The 14,811-nt window shown below is 36.1% G+C and overlaps 1 protein-coding gene across 1 annotated transcript in view; it reads left to right on the top strand.

The window, feature by feature from the left end:
* NDUFS4 (NADH:ubiquinone oxidoreductase subunit S4) overlaps positions 1 to 772 on the top strand; it is a 48,447-nt gene extending 47,675 nt beyond the window's left edge. The window contains exon 5 of the mRNA XM_054003418.1: positions 564 to 772. Coding sequence (XP_053859393.1) covers positions 564 to 667 — 104 coding nt within the window. The 3' untranslated portion in view covers positions 668 to 772. The remainder of the gene's footprint in view (positions 1 to 563) is intronic.
* Positions 773 to 14,811: the final 14,039 nt, after the last annotated feature.

The raw sequence follows: 14,811 nt of genomic DNA, 5'->3' as shown, positions 1-14,811 counted from the left end.
TTACTCCTAATTTTTTATGTTCTTATAAAAAATGTTAAGTATTAAACTCCTTTCTAATGTTGAAGTTTTTTCTTTGCTCTTTGGGTTTTTTGGTCCTCCTACTTTTCTTTTTTATTAGCTTTCCAAGGTCTCCATTGTCTCCCAGCCTTTGAGATTGATCTTTTGTATATTATTTTATGGCATGTGTTTTCTTACCTTCTTCATTTCCTGTGCCAACGTACAGGGAGCCTTAGTGCTTCTGTGTACTATGGAACTGTGGAGCCATGAACTTACAGGACAGTCAGTCTTCCCTGTTGAGCTTTTCATTGATGACTGTCAAGTTGTTTGCCTGGAGGTCTGTAGTATGGTCAGGTCTTTCTATCTTCACAGAATGGTCATCAGCCACATTTATGGCATTTCATTATTCTCCATTGCCAGCTAAAAGGGAACAATTAGTGGGTGCCTACATTGAAAAAACATTATTAAAGTTAAAACCTTTAAGTTGGATTTGCTGTATATTGTATGCTGAGAATATAATTCTTGTTGTTTCTTGTCTCACCCTGCCATTACCCCATAACTTCTAGGCTGGAGTTATGATGTTGAAGAGAAGAAGATGCCAAAACCTAAATCCAAGTCTTATGGTGCAAATTTTTCTTGGAACAAAAGAACAAGAGTATCTACAAAATAGGTTGGCATTGGGGGTGTGACTGTGAATAAAGTCAGCTGTGCTGTATTTATAGTCCATGTATAATACATCTCTTAATCTCCTAATAAATTTGACCTTTAAACTACAGATGCATCTTGTGATGTCTATTTAAAATGGTTTTCATGTCTCCAATTGAACCTGTTACAAACTTCCCTATAAATAGAGGAGATTTGAAGTGTTCATACTTCTAAAAACTTGCTGAACTAGGAATCTATCAAAAGGAATGTTTGAAATCAGCTGCAACTTTAGAGGTTATGATTGATCTTTGATGGTAATTTTATATCTACTATCCTGTTTAAACTTCTGATGTTTAATAAGTTCAGTAAGCTTTGCATAGACAAAGCCTTTCAATAAAAGCTGGGTTTTTTCTTTCTATACAAGACAGTGTTGGCAGTTGAAGAGCAAAGGGTGGATATAACTCAAGACTCTTCTGTATAAATCTGTATTATACAGATTTTTCTTTTCTGCTGAAATTAATACCATCATTATTCCAGAAGCATTCGTGACTAGAATAGAAAGCACTGGGTTTTGTTTTGCTTATGGAGCAGTTTTCGTCTGAAAGATTAAGATTGTAGTTGTTTCTCTATGATGTTCTTGAAAAGTGAAACTAAGCCAGTTAAACATGCACAAATGAAATCAGAATACTTGAGTGCCTCACACAGTATCAGCATATACTAATTGCATAATTACAGTTCTGGGTATTTTATTGCTAGTTACATGTTTATCTGAATTGAGGTTTCCTGTTGCATAACAGGAGATGTGGTGATAGCATCTCAGCCTTAACAGCAAGTATATATTCTAAGCTCAATTTGTCTTAAATATTATTGAATTATTAGTTTTAAAAATGCATAATGAAAATTTGAAATTTGAATCTTTGAAATCTTTGTGTATATATTGGCTGTTGCTTTATGTGCTTTAACTTAACAAGTTATGGCATTGGCACATGATCAGTAAAATGTATTACAAATGGGGGGGTTGTACACCTTTTTCCTATGCAACTAAAAGTTTTATCCAGCTGTCACAAAATATACAGTTGAAACAGCTCTCTCCACATAGATCTAAGTAATGGTGTGAGTGCTGTGTTAGATTTTAACAAAAAGAAGACATAAAACTGTCTTGTATTGCCCAGGTTTTATTATTATATGGTGTATATTCTTGTTTCAGTTTTAACCAGCTCCCTATATGCTGGCTAGCATTCATGTAAGGCATCGGTTCTGACCCAGTTTCATTGTAATCAACCAGTTGGATGAAGTTGCTATTTTCCTATCACAGACAAAAACTGTTATTCTAATTAATCTTCTGTTGAATTTTGAATGCTGCATTTTGCAGTGGACCCTGAAGTCCTCCAGGAACGCCAAAGTGCACCAAACTGGAATCTTAGCCAGAATCTCCTGCATCTCTTTGTATTCCAGTTCAGCTTAATATGCTTATCTTACCAACAAGACAGTAAAAAGAAAAGCCATTCATTGGAGTTTTTTTTTTCTGTTTTTCCCAAGTAAAGAGCAGCAAGTTCTTAATTTAATAATCTTCAAGCTTTATCAGATTATCAAAATGAGAAATCCACAGGTATCTAATGCAACAGAAACACACCTTGGTTTTTGAAATGACATGAACCTTGAATATGTCAAAAGGCACAACAAGTAAACTACCATAAATAGTCCTTTATGATGAATAAGATTAGCAGTTCATCTGAAGGAGAATTACAACATTGAATGAGACTACAAATTCATTTTGGTGGTAGATTTAGTTGTGCTGCATCCAACTAATATAAGCTTTTAATGGGAAGAACATTTGAAATTTGTGAAAGAAATTAAATCATTACTGGGTAAAGAAAAAGTGTAAAGCTCACAAATAAACTGAATATGTTCTTTACCAAGTGGGATTTGTTTGCAGTCGAGTGTCTTGCCACCTTACATGGCAATAGCAAAAGAATGTTAAAGAATTACTAGGCAGTTGCAATATTGCAGAATAATGTACCACAGATGTTGCATTTACATTCTTTCACCAAGCTGTTTTAGAATTGAGGTGTTTTCTTTCTTTCCAGTTTTTTAGCTTCCATTATTGTGGAAAGCCCTGTGCGAAGAATGGGCTGATCTGAAGTATTTTATGCTTTGGCTTTGGTAGTACGTTGTGTGAAAGCATGCTGCTGCTAGAGACAAAGTCCTTTCCCATTTCTAGCATATTGTTCCACAGAGCCTCCAGTTTTCTGAAAAAGGTTATTATCTGTCATTGCTGTCTCATCCAGCATATCATAATGAGTTTGGACTATTCCTGTCAAGTCTTGTTGAAAGTACCTTCTTCAAAGAAACAAGCAGCATCATAATATCTTTCTTCCCATATGCTACTACTTTTTACTCCCATCAACTCTATAAGGTAGGTGGTATATAGGTTTGGGGGATTTTTAATGTCTCTTGTCCACTTGAAATTTTCATACATGAGTTTTGAAAGGTTGGCCACTCCAGTACTATAATTACTATGTAAAACCAAGAATGTTTTGGTGAAATTTTAGCTTCACTCATAAACTATAGTTTCTTTATTTTACCACACATTTTTGTTTCAACATTCCTGTCAGCTGATACCAAGTGTGCATCCTGCAGGTACTAGGAATATTGGCATCTTTCATAATTCCAATTAACTTCTTTTTTTTAGTTAATAATAAAGGCCTTGCAATTCTTAAAATCATGATGTTATAATGGAATGTAAAGAATGTCAGGAAACTAAAAGCACAGTTTCAGATTTCTAGCAGAGTATTCCTTAATTGTGCAGTTTGATGGATAATTTAAAACAAATCAGACTATTAATGGATACTATGAAATGGAAAAATTAATTACCCGTATATGCAAAGTTTTGTCATTTGATAGAAAAGGAGAGGCTAATATGGATAATTACCAACTTTTGCCTGTATTTTCACAGTTGCGTAGTTTGGTTTTGCCAGATGCAGCTATCTGACTGTGTCTAGTTACTGGAGAGGTCAACATATTTTGTTATTCCAAAAAGAAAAAAACAAAATAAAGAAACATTAAATAACCCAAGAAAATAATTTTACACAGTTGTATAGTAAGTTATGGCCTGTCTGGTAAGGCAACTTGCTTCGATAATTCCTTTTTCTCATTCCTACATTGTGAAAGGGATTTACATTTAGTTGCTACTTGCTTAATGCTGAAGTATGTCACCAACTTCACAAGATTGTGCTTACAGCAACTTCTAAAAAAGGGGTGCAAAATAGTTTTAAATTGGTATTAAAATGTTGATTTCAGTGGATGTAAAAAACTGATTCTTCACATCCATGTTCATCATGAGGGAAGGTAAAAAGGTTCCTGTCATGAATGCCTCCTGCACATTAAAAGTTAATTTAACACCTTTTAGGACAAGTTGATTAGAATAAGTACAAATAAGTTGATTAGAATAAGACCATAGTCTTGAAGTAACTGAAATTTGAAACTGCATAGCTCTAACTTGTGGTTTAAACATTTTTTCTTAAAACTCTAATCTGAATAAAAAGTGACTCGTTTTGGGGTCTTTTGTTTTTTGGGTTTTCTTTCATTCCTCCCTACACCTTGAAAAACTCTATAAATAATTATTTTCACATTCTTCATTGTATTTGTTAATTATGGGGCAGGGTGATTTGAGTAGTTAGTTTGGATTTACAGAGGGCTTTCAAAAAGGTCTCTTGCAAAGTCACAGAGAAACAACACACCTGAAGGTGTATCTTTTGTTTGAGGAGCAAATCTCTAACATGGAGGAGAGAGGATTGAGGATTAGTATAGGTGGCCTCTAAAATCACAAGTAATCCAGGGAAAACTGTATAATTCACTGGCTTTTAAACAGGCACATCAACAATCTCATGAGAATAAGTATGTTTTCACGTAGCAGATTTTGAAATTAATTGGCAGTTTCTTGACTACTATAACTAGCTTTACACTAGATTCAATACAAGAACTGCATATTATAAAAATCTGCATTAAATATAAAATAGTATCCTGTTTAGTAAAATCCCTAACCTAAATGCTGCTGCAGCTAGGAAAGTATCCCAGAGTATTCTGGGTCCTTGGAGTATCCCTGTTTTTATCAGTGACTGCCGAAGCTGGTTCAGGTGTCTATCCGTATCTGGCTCAGAATGGCTATTCTTTGTACTGTTTGCCAGTATGGTGATCCAACATTGTATGCTATTGTGTTTTGTCAGTGTTTTGTGATAATTAAATACATCCTTTATAGTGAAGAAGTGACCACAAACAGTTCCCACTTTGAAGCTGAACAACATTCACTGTTGACCATCATGATCTTTAGTGATCATCAGGTTTCTTAAAATGGGTTATCACACTTGGATACTTACATGTGATCAAATTCCACTGATTAAGAGTATTCTCTAGGACTTCAGAATTACTTAAATGAAGGTACATGTACAGTTTTCCTCCTAAAACATTCTGGTAAAACAATGGCTAGTCTTGATAAATAACTACAATTATTGTTAAAAATATGTCACTAAGAATAAGGGAAGAAAACTGTTTATTCTGGCACTGTGCCTATAAATACTGGAAGATATTTTAATTTCACTGATATTAGGTAGAGAAAATGAAAAAATTCTTATCATGTCTATCAAGTAAAGCAGTTGTCTCGTGGAGTGCCTTGGTTGTCTGTTACAGGAATATGTATGCAAAGTTGTAGTCAGTCTACTGAGATGATTTCTATAATTGAATGCAAGCTTGTCATTGCTGCCTTCTTCCTTAACCAGCTAAGGGAAGTCAAACATCAAACTGAGAAGTACTGTAAATTTAAAACCAGGACACACTTATTACAAACAGTCCCTAATAAATTCTGTGCTTATTCCAGCACCTTTTCTTGATCAGTTCTTAGATGCTTCACTATTTTTGTTTACATGATCCAGTGTTGCTGCCAAATAATTTTGTCAAAATTACAGTCTACTTAATAAATGAATTTTTTTTTTACCCTTTCTTACCTTTTCCCCCCACCTGACCTCTTCTATTGCTTCACCTGGAATGTCTGCATAGTGCTTGAGAAAATATTTTTGAGTATGGCTGAAGAAATGCTAGTTACAGTGCCCTTTACATTTCAGAATGTCTTGTTCATTGCTCTGTTGCATGGAACATTCAGGTTTTCGATGGTGCATTTTCTGTTTTTCCAGTTTATTACTGGGATATGATAGCAAAGTTCCTTTACCAGTCAACACCCCAAAGTACAACCTTTAGACATGTAAAATACCCAGTTTCTAGAACAGACATAAAATCTCGTCACAATCTAAGGAGCTTCACAAAGACATTACAAAATAAACTACTAAATGTGGAGGTGGGAGGGTAATTTCTGATTTCTAATTATTCTTTATTCTATTATTCTAATTATTCTATAGTTTGCAACTGCTGTTTGCATTTATGCGTAAAACAAAACTTTGGAGCAAAAGATATGTTTGCCTCAACCCAGAATGCTGAACCACAGCACTGAGAATGCACAGTTAACTGAATTCCATAGGCTGTACTTGCACAGGTGTAATAACTACCTAAGTAAAACGATTTAAAAAAAAATTACTTAAAATAACTATGCTATAAAAAAGCAAAACTTGCTACTGCTAATATAAACCCAAATTTTAAAAATAACAGTAAATTGTAAACAACTTTGCTGCAGCCCATCACTTGGAGTAAATTTACAAATCCACAATCTTACAGTATCTCTTTTAAAATGAGGTGAAGTGAGAATTGCCCACCTATTCACAATATGAGGATATTTGCACATATTCACTCTATGAGGAACTTACTGGGTTCCTTTAGTAGCTGGTGGATTTAGATTAATTTAGCTAGTGCAGAAATCTGAAGAGGTGAGATGCATGGAGTTATAGAAATACCTTCTTGTCTATTGCCGTGGGTGTGATGTGAATGAATGTTAAAAGTGCATGTCTCAAAAGAGAGACTAAACAAGTTGTTTGGAGGGAAGAAAAGCCCTGAAGGGTTTTTAAACACATAGCAGCCACCTTCAGCATAGAATTCCCTAAAGCACAAATGGCTGAAGGCTGTCAGAATAAGCAAAGGAACACGACTCAGCAGGCATCCCTGCAAAGCTAGACAGCTGTCTACATTTGCTCCCCTTCAGAAACAGGACCTGGGCTAGACGAATCCACCATAACCACGTTTTGTTCTTACATGACTGTAAACACAGACCAGGTAAATTACTGCCATCTCACGTGTAAACACCTGAAGTTCAGTCATCAATACCACTCTTCATGTCTGAGAGATAATTAATGTCTGTTGAATTAACTATCATCTGAGTGATGATTAAACTGTTGGATTTATATCTCTATATCTGAAATTCCTTGCTTTGCACAGCTTGTGTTTGAATTACATACATATTTTTATTTTGTTGTATTATCTCAAGTTCCTTCAGGTTTTCATCCTGCCTGCTTTAAAAATGATGGCTGAAGCATCATCTGCTGTTACTAAGAATGGCTGAGAATTTTTTTTTTTTCTTTTTTCTTTCTTCCAGACTACTAGTTTAGTTTAGTGTCATTTTTTTCCTCCAGACTAGTAGTTTAGTTTGGTGTCAAAGTCCTGCCTATGTCTCAGAATTCCATATGCTTTCTGAATGAGGCATAGATGCTACCAGTCAGTGCAACAGAGGCGTGGAAAAAGTTGGGTGTAGTCAGTTCTCTTGATGTACCCTCAAAAATAGCATCTTCACATCAGTGCCTATCTTCAGATTTCAGGCTGATTAAGAAGCACAGGAGAGAGACTTTGCAGGCCCAATGTTTGAAATCAAGCCTTTATTTTCCTGAAGAGAGCCAGGAGACCAAAAGGAAGATAATATAGGAATTTCATTTCAGGAAGGGCAGATGATTTACTTTACAACCTGAAATTATTTGAAAGAAGGAGGCAAGATAATTTTTATATCCACCCATGCCTGCTTTTTATACACTGGAAAGCAGGTTATGAGGAAAAGTGGGAAACAAATACAATTACCCCTTCTTTTGCTGATTTTTACATGTTAGAACAGGGTAGAAAATAATCAGCACCTGGCTCCACCACCCACCAATCACAGAATACACCTTAGGAAATTGTCTCAATACCGGGTTTCACTTCTTGCCTCCTTTTCCCACACTACATGATGGCTTATCTTCAAAGCATTCCCATTTCACTATCTTCAGACAATTCTGTTTTGCAGGTGGAAAGCAGCTTTTTGGTTTTCCTCAGCTTTGATCATTACCATATGGTCTTTCATATGTGCTCAGGGTCTCTTTCCAGCATCATGATTTCTCTCACTGGACCATTTTTCTGACCAGTTCTCTATAGGAAAAACTACTCAAAGTGATGTGGTTCTTGGAAGTATTTTGGGTTCCAGACAGAAACAGTTGTGTCATGCCAGGGGCATAGATCAGTGGCCTGGCCTGAGGATGAATGTTATCATGTAGGAGGCCTTATCTTAGAGGAATGTTAACCTAAAACGCAAATACCAAAAACTGGTGTCACAGAAATAAAAATCCAGTTCTTACTGGCACCTCCTGGGCCTTTTATTCTTTTTCATAGGCATTGCCTTAAAAGATTCACAGTCAGTCTTTGAGTGATGTGGTTGTGTGTGCTGCTATGTTTTCTGGAATTTGGAATTTCTTTTTTGGCCAGTAGGCTTGGCGTCCCACATTGGTGCACTTAAATGACCTTCAACATCTCCTGAGGGCATAAAATGGCAGTGTAGCCAACTGCCTCGTCTGTGATTAGAATTGCTAGTTGCTCTGTCTAGGTGCTTAAATCTTTTTATCTGTAATATCGCTGAGCTAGTAGCAGGCTAAAACAAAAAAGTTTTATTTTTAGGTGTCATTTTGATTTTTTTTTCTTACCTATTACAGCCCTGCTGTTTGAGTTGTCAGCAATGTAAAAAGTTCTCTGAGTCTTGGCAGCTTGGAAATATTCTGTAAAAAAATTAGTTAATATTGGGAAATGTTCATTGGTTGAAATCATTGTGATTTGGGGAAAAATTCTGGCTGAAGTGATATTAGTTTTAAAATATTTTGCAGCCTGGGAATGATTTCAGATCAAAACCACTAAACTTGCATGGGAGTAGCCAGTAGCAGGAAAATACAGTATCTGGGAAGGTGCAGTTAAGGGTGTGCCTTAACTGCTGCTACAACCCAGGTGAATTCCCTGTTAGGCTAAGGAATTCCTCTTTTTTGCTGACACCACTAATACCCAGTTATTTACAGGAAATAGGACTGTTCTAGAGAAGTGACTGAAGCAAGGACAATAGATAGTGATGGGATACTTACTCATCTTGTGTAGTAATGACCCAGGTCTGGTTTGAAGCCAGAACTTCAGTTCTGGATCTTATGTCTCTTAGAAAGTTGCTGTTAATTGCTGTAGTTTATTTCTATCTTACTATTTTTCTTTGCAAGGAACTTCAAAAGCTCCAGGTTTTATTTCCAGGCAAGGTCCTCAGGGATAATATTTCCCCACCCACTTCTAATTAATTTAGAGTATCTTCTTTGCCAGATCACAGACAGAATATGCTGCCTCACAATTCTCTGCCAAAATCTTGGCTTAGAAAGAAAAATCCAATTTCTAATGCCATATTACTGAAGCAAATTTGCAAACTTTGGCTTTCAGAGCATCAATAGCAATTCAATTTTAAAGTCCCTGGGCAATAATAACCTGAATATGAGAATACTTAGTCATGTGACATGGGGTGCATTTGTTTCTCTTGAAACCAAATTTTGTCTTTGTTATGTGCAAGTGTTTCTGGCCTGGCATCCTGGTTCAGAGACTAAAACATTCTAACATATCAGGTGGAACAATCCTCTTGCAGTATATATAAGGCTGTTCTCACAACCTTCACCTGCAGTGATGCTGATAAAAAGATTTGCAATCTTATGTTCATCCAAATAAGCTCTCCTGCTGTTTCCCTGAGACCTGGATAGTCTGAGAAAGTTTCAAGGTTTCTTTTTGCTTAATTTAGCAGCTATTAGTCCAGCTCCTTATAGCCTCAAAAGCATCACTGTGTGTACACTTTGCAGTTATTGAGCCCTTAATTCTTAGCATTACAGGTGAAATGTATAAGGACTGTTTTTTAACTCTTTTTATTTCTTAAATCTTTGTGTGAGTATAGGATTCTTCATGAGCATTTTGATTCTACTTCTTGAAAACCAATAGAAGTCCACCTTACCTTAATTCCAAAGTAAAATTTCTCCTTAAAGTAGTTGTAGCTTTCTGTGTCAATGACTTCGTTACTATTAGGAAAATCTCTCCTCTGAAGAAAGCTGAGAGAGTCAGGGCTGCACAGTCTGGAGAAGACTTTGGGGATACCTTAGTACAACCTTTCAATACCTAAAGGGATCCTACAGGAAAGTCCATGTGAGGGACTTTTCACATGGGTGTGTAATGATAGGACATAATGACCTCAAACAGACAGAGTAGGCTTAGATAGAATATTTGGAAGAAATTCTTTAATGTGAGGGTTGCCCAGAGAGGTTGTGGATGACCCATTCCTGGAGGTGTTAAATACCAGAATGAATGGGACTTCCAGCAACCTGGTCTAGTCAAAGGTGTACTGGCAGGGTTGGAACTAGGTGATCTTTAATCAAACCATTCTATGGTTAGAACACTTTACAGGTATTTGGATCTTATTAAAACATTCCCAACCCTGATTGACGTGACTGGCTTTGTTGAAAGAGAGAAAGAATAAACCATTTTGCAAGCAGTACTGCAGATTTTCTCCCAGAATGAACCCATATGGATTGCTAACTCAAATACTCTATGTTAACAGATAGCTAAATGAGAACCTTCTCCCCAGTCAGATAAAGATTTACTTCATAAAAGCTTCTGCAACTTCTTTTGGAAATATTCCCATCTTTGGAGTATGCGCTATGCCACCTGTTTATGTATTTATGAAACGCTGCTCCCTGGGGGACAGGTCTGGGTTGTATGCTTATTTTGATAAAGCACTACTTTAATCTTCAGACACTAAGTAACTACTCCTGCCAATGAAGTTATGTACAGAAGTAAAATATATTATACCTTTTATCTTTCATTTCAATTTCCCCAAATTAACTGCTCATTCTATTGTATACATGTAGGCAGTACTCTGCTATTTCAAAGCTTTTAACAGAATTATAAATGAAGGAGATATCTGGGATTCCACTGAAGACCATCTAACAACTCAAGACAAAGTATTCTGACTGTGTATTTGTGGTATGTGTGCAACAAGTGAGGAGTCACTGCACAAACTGGTGTTATAAAACAGTGATCATCAGAGCAACAGTGGAGTCTCCTTTGAGTGAGTGTTTATGTGTTTCACTGTTGGTACCTTGCAGATGCTAAGCCAGTGATAGGAAGTGATGTTTGCCATCCAGCTAAATAAAGATTGAAATGCTGCTTAATCAAATAAGCTTATGTTCAAATGTTTCCCTAAAGGTGTCCAACTGGTTTGATGTCTGCATACTGTTAGCCAGCTCTTGGTATTCTCTCTGCATCCTATCCCATTTTATCCACAGCTGAGCTGTAATTCCAAGTAGGTGCTACTAACTCAATAATAACTAAGGATAGATAAATTATTCTTCCTTTCTGGGATCTTCACAGTTCTGCTCAGTGAATGGACATCATATTAGCTCCAACAGGGTGGTTCAGAGTGGTTTCCCAAGACTGATCCTTTCTTGAATAACTGTTCTGGTTAGTATGTTCAACAGAAAATTTGTAGTATATTGCAAAGAATTTTTAGCTCTGGAATTTCTTGTGTTCAGGGGAAAATAGGATTTCCTGTTGCTGTGTGTGTGGCAGCATCATCAAGGTGCTGATGAATGCATAGAATGAGCTGGGTTAGTAGAAGTGACTGTTCTTCTTCCAAAAAATGTCTTGCTCATCATAAATCTAATTGTAGAACTATACATCTGGAAGCAATAAAAGAAGTGGCCTATACTCTCCAAGTGTCAAGACAAAGGATAGCAGGTGGTAAATGATGTCTTAGAAAGCTGAGCAGGGACGCTACTGCACATTGTCCAATCTTTTACATTGCTTTCAAAATGGTACCAGAAAATATCAATGATAAGCAAGTTGCGAAGATGTTTTTTATGCCATCGGCATCGAAGGCTATGACTCTGACCTCGCATCTTCAAAATCATTCTCCAAAGACCAAATCTGGATGTATTGCCAACATGCCTATGTGCTGAATTTAGAATGGAAACCTAGATGAAGTGATTATTACAAACCTGCATCCCCAGAAGTTAGAACTTACTCTTCTAGCTGATCAACTGGTGAAATAGAGTTTAGGAGATTACAAGAGAATTAAAGAGTGCCTACATTACAAAAAAAACCAAAACGTATCTCATCTGTAAACTCCACATTCTCAGGATGTTCAGGCAAAGGACATATGGAGCAGTTCATAATGCTTAATGTTCCTTAGGGCATCAAACATTTTCCAGCTTGTCACACACACAGAGGTTTAGCAACTTTTGGTGAACTTAAATAATAAGAAACACAAGACTTGAGGGACCTGGAATCAATCACAGCCAACCATGGATATATATTCTACAGTTTTCTACAAAAATACATGCTGTAAATGCAGATAAAGTTTATGTTTTTCCTTCAGTATAAAAGAAACAAACATGCTAACCACCCTGGAGGATAATATGTGAGAGTAAAATTGGAAAAATTAAACATGTCACCAGTGTCCCAACCATGGCCTTAGCAATAGGACATTTTTTAAGAGAAACTGCCTAGTGGATCTAGAAAGTAAGCACTGCCTAACCCCATGTATAAAGGCAGAAAACAGACAGGACTGTTAACTCCATTATGAAAACAGGATAGGAACCTCTGTGACTACAGATCTGACAATCAAGATCCTCCTTGGACCTCTTTGAACAGAAACAGGCAAGGTATTTTTTTTCCCCAGTATCATTAAAATAGTAGTAAATTCTGCCCCAATATTCCATCACTTTCTGTGGCCATTTTCTGATGCTTCAAAAGAAAGTAACCCTGTCTACCTTCATTCCCCAAAAGCCAAATTATACACTAAAGGCAAATGTAAATCTGGTCCCTGCAGGTAAACAGCTGGCAGCATTAAAATATTTAAAACATGGTGCAAAAAAGATATATGGAAATGCAGTCTCCTTTCAAGGCTCTCTTAGAGGTATAAGAAGTTAACCACTCAAAGATACAAATCACAAGTTTTAACTTTGAACAACAAGATCACTTGTATCCTGTCATCAAGTCCCACTTACACACTTGTGAGTTGCTAGCATAAAATATTTTATTCCTTGTGGTCATTATTTCAAATGCTACTCCAGAGTGGCTTATCTTCAAAACTCTAGTCTTATTTACAGACTAGTTTTATTTATAACCAGTTTATACAACTTTCCACTTAGGTGCTTTAACCAATATTCCCTCTCTGGTAAGGGCTTTCTGAATTAAAATACCTAATCAAATTCCTTTCTAGGATTTGATTACAAACTAAGCACATCAAACTCTTTCTTTAATCTCTTCTCAGGCCAATGGCTTTTCATTTGCCAAATCCTTTTGGTAGCCATTGCTTTAATTTCTTTTATGCATAAATCATGCCTAATGCAAAGTCAAAACATTACTCAGAATGGGAATTGTAATTGGTTGTTGTCACTGAGCTGATGAAACATGTTTCCACCACAAAGTGCAGTTAACCCTATCCAGCATTTGATTGAGTATGAAAGATCACAGCCTAAGGATTTTCTCAGCAGTAGAAGATGTCGTAAATTTGGCAGTGACTTGCAAATCAGATTCTGAAGTGGAGAGTCTGATCAATCTATTAAATAGAGACACTGAAAATTTTCAGCTAAAAACTGGGAAAAATAAACTGCTGCTCTGATTTTTATTATTGTTTTCTTTTTACTGCTTAAGGAAGTAATTTGTAACTCATTAACAAGTTGCAATCAAAAATGGAATTGATTGAGTAGTTTCTAAGTGCCTTCTGATGGCACTGAAGTACTTTGGGTTTCGCAGTTTTATATCAGTGTTTGAGACATGTCCAGAGGCTAGAACAAATAAATACATACATAAATAAAACAGCCATTTAGAGCATTGAAAGTACTGAGGATAGGTCTCCATTTTCACTTTGTTTATTGAGTTGGTATTTTTTTTCCAATAAAAGTGTATCATTTGGCCTGAAAGTGTTGTCACCTCTCTCTACAAACTTTGTCTTATAAACTTCAAAACAACAAGTAGAGAGTCAACTGAATATAGTCAATAAATAACAAATGGGAGTTGTTTTCCTACTAGAACAGTGCCAGTGGTGGTGATTGGTCTACTAGTATTTACCTTCCATTTGCAACACAGTTTGCCAATCTGATGATTATTTGTGTGTAGTCACAAATAAGATAGATGAAGGAAAAAGGGAAGTTACTCATCAGGAGTGCAAACTGCAATGTGACAGCAGTCAATGTATATCAAGATTGCAACTGTTGTAACAAATGCTGATTTGCTAAGCCCAAATTGTTTAGGAAAGGCAAAGTGTTAAGATATTCCTTTGATAGCTTTACTGTTTTGGTCCTTATTTAAGGGCTGAAGAAAAAAAATATGCATTATAAAAAGTATAATCTTTACTTGAAAGCATACTTCCTTAATTGCTTAACTGCAACTTAACCTTAGAGCTAAGAACACCACCATAACTAAATATGTAGGTTTCAGTGAAATTAATATTAACAACTCAGTTAAAGCATCAAGCTACCTGTTTCCAGTGGATAAAAGGCTTTACTTTCCTCCACAGTGGCAACAACTTTCTTCTAAAAGAAGCCAAGTATGTAAGTAAAGTAAATTTTCATCAAATTTTCATCCAAATCCAGACAAAGTTCCATTTTTTGTCAGACCGCCAAACAGTATGTGAGCTTTAGCTTGAAATTGCAAAGTTCTATGGCAAAATTTATTCTTTGAACTTGTTAAATGTTTTCAGAAACTGACAACAGTAATATCCTGAACAGGTTACTATGTACTACATAGCTATTTTAATTAGCTGCTTTACAGTTTCTAGGAACTTTATATGCGTTGCCATATAATTTCTTGAGGTAGCTTTTTTACAGAAGGAGATGCCAGGTGAGATACACATAGGTATATATTCTAGTTCGGATAAGGGAAGGGAAGAGGAACATGGGTGAATGATTAGACTCAATAATCTTGAAA

The sequence above is a fragment of the Vidua macroura genome, chromosome Z (assembly GCF_024509145.1).
Source record: "Vidua macroura isolate BioBank_ID:100142 chromosome Z, ASM2450914v1, whole genome shotgun sequence".
Taxonomy (NCBI): Eukaryota; Metazoa; Chordata; class Aves; order Passeriformes; family Viduidae; genus Vidua; species Vidua macroura.
Note: the sequence above shows the minus strand (reverse complement) of the source record. Positions and strands in the feature narration are given on the sequence as shown.